At 37.3% G+C, this 4591-nt stretch overlaps 1 protein-coding gene across 1 annotated transcript in view; it reads left to right on the top strand.

The window, feature by feature from the left end:
- Positions 1 to 4591, top strand: part of FOXN2 (forkhead box N2) — a 41803-nt gene that overhangs the window by 30369 nt on the left and 6843 nt on the right. Inside the window, exon 4 of the mRNA XM_007953993.1 lies at positions 3560 to 3628. Coding sequence (XP_007952184.1) covers positions 3560 to 3628 — 69 coding nt within the window. The remainder of the gene's footprint in view (positions 1 to 3559; positions 3629 to 4591) is intronic.

Here is a 4591-nt window from a genome sequence, read left to right as displayed (position 1 = left end):
ATGGAAAGTGAATTTGCTTTATAAACCTTCACCCAAATCACAATAAAATTTAAAAAAAAAGAAAAGAAAAGAAAAGCTCCTTGAATTGTACTGGAAATTAACTTTAAGAAGTCATTTTGCTATATATATTTCATTTATAAGATTATAAATTTCTGTAAATGGCTCATTATAACAGATTTTAGGTGTGATACTTTTCTTCCCCACCATCTCTTCTTTTTTAAAAAAATAAAATAAAATTAGAAGCAAAGTAGACCTTTTTTTTAAGAAGAAAATTATGCCATCGAGCGGGAGTCTCTGTTAGGACCTTTGCTTAATGCCATGCAAATTGTGCCTGGCACAAAGACACCCAACTGAGGCAGTGAGTAGGGTCTGAAATTCAGCCTACTAGCCTTTCTCCAAATTTTGTGCTGCAATGGAAGAGTTGGCCTTTTTTTCCAGTTCACACAGAGATTCCATATGGGCTAGGTACTGTACCTTTTTTTCTTCAAAGACATGTTAGAATTCTGAACTCTCTAAAGTTGTAGGCAGTTTTCATTCTAAAAGGCAGGAATTGGAGTGGACTTTGTTTTGTTACCCTCTTGCAGTGACATATGCGGCATCATTGATTAAAATTCTTTGCACTTGCCGCTCTTCCTAAAATCCTTTTCCCTCTTATCCACATGGCTTCACTCTCAGGTCTATGCTGACCTTCTCTATGAGGCCTTCCCTGACTTTTGTACCTATAGTTGCAGCCACCCCCACACCGCTGCCTGTCGCCCGTCCTTAATTTTTCTCCGAGTGCTTATGACTATTTGGCACACTGTGTTTTAATTATATCATTGTGTTAAGAAAGGTTAGGAATTTTCTTGTTTGATTTTCTACTATATTCCCACAGCCTGGAACACTGGCAGGCTCCTGGCAGGATACTGAATTTATTGAATGAACAATAGAATGCAGAATTTCTAATATATACTGTAATTTTAGTAAGTGTAAATGGATAACAGAGGAATATTTAAAGGCCTGGGTTTGGCAATTTAAATCCCACCTCCACCATTCCTAGATACTCCTCTGTGTCTGTTTTCTCATCTTTAAAATTGAAACAATAATATCCACATCATTAAGTGAAAATTTGATGAAGTAGTACAAGTACAGGTATCTGTCACTTAATGTCTGTTCAGGCAACTTCCAACTGCATATACTTCAGTGGTGCCATAAAGTGTTTTGTTTTGTCTTTACAGGGAAAGCAGCTCTCTTTTTGTTTATTTATCCCAATGATTTGAAAGACCCCAAACTCCCAGAGAGTATACAAGCAGTGAGGTTTCAGGGTACATCCCAGGCCCACAGTACTTTGTTCTCTACCTCTTTCTTCTTCCTCTGCCCCCTTCTTCCCCTCCTCCTGGCTTCACTCACGTGCTGAGAATAGCCTTTCACTCCCCCTGCAGAGCAGCCCCTGCCAGGGCTTCTCTGGTCCTTCTGTGAGCACTGGCTGTGCTGGCTGTGCCCGTGCTGGCCATGCCCAAAAGCTTGCAGGTTCCCAGCTCCAGGCAGCAGTGGCTGCTACACATGATCAGGAAAGGACTGTACCAACAAAGTGGTGGCAGACAAAGCCTCCACCTCCAGCTATACTTCTGACACCTGCATACCTGGTCCCTGTAGCCACCTCTCTATGCACCCCCACCTACCATGTGCCTTCCCCTCTGCCCTGTGTCTGGATGTGTGTAAAGTCCTAGTCTGGCTCCAGACACAACTCCTGCCAGGCCCAGCTGCATATCTGGCAAGGCTGGCTTCCTCTATCCAGTGGATACAGCTCTTGGGCTTTGTCCAGCTGGTTTGGTCCATACAATTTTAATATAATACGTTTTGCGGAGATTTAACTATGGAGATTTGTATGGATAGTGCCTGTATATAGTATGGTGTTCATACAACGTCCAAATTACATAATGTCCTGTTTGACAGAGTGCATCATGGATGTTAAGTGATGTGTATCAGTACGTAAAACATGCCAGGTTCACTCAGAGTACTCAATATTAGTTATAAATTAAGTGCTATTCAGCTTAACCTAAGGAAAAGACAGCAAAGGGGTAATGTATTTACTCATTGCACATTTATCAAATACCTGCTATTGTTCTAGGCGTTCTGGTAACAAAGGATAAGGCATAATTCTTACCCTAAAGAAGCAGTCTAATTGGGAAGATAGTCTTGTAGACAGTGTTGTGTCAGGAGTTCACATTTTCTTTGAAGGATATGAGCTGTAGTATTTTGTGCTCTATCGTAGCAGCCATCTTCTAATTTACTCAAACTTGTTTATTAAGGTAAATAGCATTTTTCTGCCTTTGGAGATTTTACTACCAAGTTAGATAGCAAGCTAGTCCTCATGGCTTTATTATCTACAGGATATTTATTACCCCAAAGTTTTCAATCTTATTTGTAATATCTAATTCTGAGGTGGTGGTGGTTGTTGGGTGCCATCGAGTCGTCTCTAACTCATAGCGACCCTATGCACAGCAGAATAAAAATACTGCCCAGTCCTGTGCCAGCCTCACAGGCCTTGCTATACCCAAATATCTAATATTTAGATATTTAAAAAGAGCTGCTTTCCCTGTAAAAACAAAACAAAACACTTTATGGCACTTTAATATCTAAGTTTAGGTATTACAAATAAAATTGAAACTTTGGGGTAATAAACATTTTCAGCTTTGAGACAGGATTGGGAAATAATCTAAAATTTATAAATATTTTCTGACTTTTGCCTTACAGTATAGATTATACCATACTTTTCACAGATTACAGTTATCCAGACTAAAGGTCACCAAGATGGAGAAGAAAACCCAATATTAGTACATATGTAGTTATGTGAGCATAACCACTTTATCCAGAGTAGAATGTGCTGATTATACCACCCTTCTAAAGTCCATTTTCCTTATGGAATCTACTTTATTATATTTGACCTCTTGAGTAATATATAAATCTTTGGTGCTCATGTATATAATTATGACTAAAGTATGACTGATATTTTCCTGCTTGCAATACTTACTCATTTAGCATTTGCAGAATCCCATGACATAGCCATTAATTACTTATTTTTTTTTCATCTTTTGTAAGTAGTATGTGATTAATGTAGTGCTTCATAATAGTAGATATACATAAGTAAGGATATTATTCAAGGTAAAAATGATAAAAACTAGTAATGCCTTAGTGTATATTCTTACATAATTTAGTATGTTTAAGGGTCACTTGAATCAGAATAAACTTGATGGCAATCAGTTTGGTTTTAAGAGTTTAAAAGGGCAAAACGTTATTGAAATGCAGTTCAGGTTTTTATTTTCATTGTGAATAATTAAAGAAGAGAACTTTATTGTCTCTAGCACCTTTCCATTCTCCTTTATACAATACTGTTCACAAAACTGTTCCATAACTTTTAAGTGGACAAAAGTAGATTATAAAATAATGTTATTTATTTTTAAGTAGAAAAATATACACCAGAATCTTTACATTGGTTATCTTTGGGTACATGCAAATAATTTTAATAGCCTTCTCTTTCATAAAAAACATTAACATTACTACCCTTTTACTTTTTCAGAATCTGATATTGATGCTGCCACTGCAATGATGCTTTTAAATACTTCCATAGAACAAGGAATTTTAGAATGTAAGCAATCATGCTTGTCTTTCTTTTTTTATGCATTTTATTGAAATATAATTTATGTGTAGTAAAATACACAAAACTAAAGTGACATAGGTCGAGGAATTTTTTTTTTTTTTTTTTTTTTTGCAGTATTCCCTCCCCTCCCACCCCTGGCAAACAACAAAGAAAGTTTCCTTCCATATATAAACCTTTCCTTGACCCTTCACAGCAACAAATTAATACTATATTTGTCCTTCTGTGATTGACTTATTTCACTCAACATAATATCCTCCAAGGTCATCCATATTATGCAGTGTTTTGCAGACTCTACATTATTCTTTAGTGCTGCATAGCGTTCCATTATGTGTATGTACCATAGTTCGGTCATCTACTGTTCCGCTGATGGGCACATAGGTTGTTTCCATCTTTTTGCTATTGTAAATAGTGCTTCAGTGAACATGAGTGTGCATATATGTGTTCCTGTCCTGTCTCTCACCTCTCCAGAATATATACCTAGTAATGGGATTGTAGGGTCAAATGGTATCTACAATTCCAGCTTTCTAAGGAATAACCATACTGCTTTCCACGGTGGTTGTATCCCTTCACAGTCCCACCAGCAGTGAATGAGAGTCCCAGACTCTCCACATCCCCGCCAGCATTTGTTATTTTCTGTCTCTTTGAACTCTGCCATCAGTGCTGGGGTAAGATGGCATCTCATTGTTGTTTTGATTTGCATCTCTGTGATGGCCAGTGATTGTGAGCATCTCTTCATGTATTAGCTGGCCACCTGAATATCCTCCTTGGTGAATTGTCTATTCATGTCTTTTGGCCATTTTTCAATTGGATTGTTAATTCCTTTGCTGTTGAGGCATTGGCGTTTTCTATAAATCTTAGCGATAAGTCCCTTGCCAGATATGTAATTATCGGCAAATATGAATTTGTTGCTGTCATTTTTTTTTTTTTTTTTTTTATTAGGATTTGGGTGAA

This window comes from Orycteropus afer, unplaced genomic scaffold, assembly GCF_000298275.1.
Source record: "Orycteropus afer afer isolate SDZICR_OR568_19922 unplaced genomic scaffold, OryAfe1.0 scaffold00423, whole genome shotgun sequence".
Lineage (NCBI taxonomy): Eukaryota > Metazoa > Chordata > Mammalia > Tubulidentata > Orycteropodidae > Orycteropus > Orycteropus afer.
This window is presented reverse-complemented; position numbering and strand designations above follow the sequence as displayed.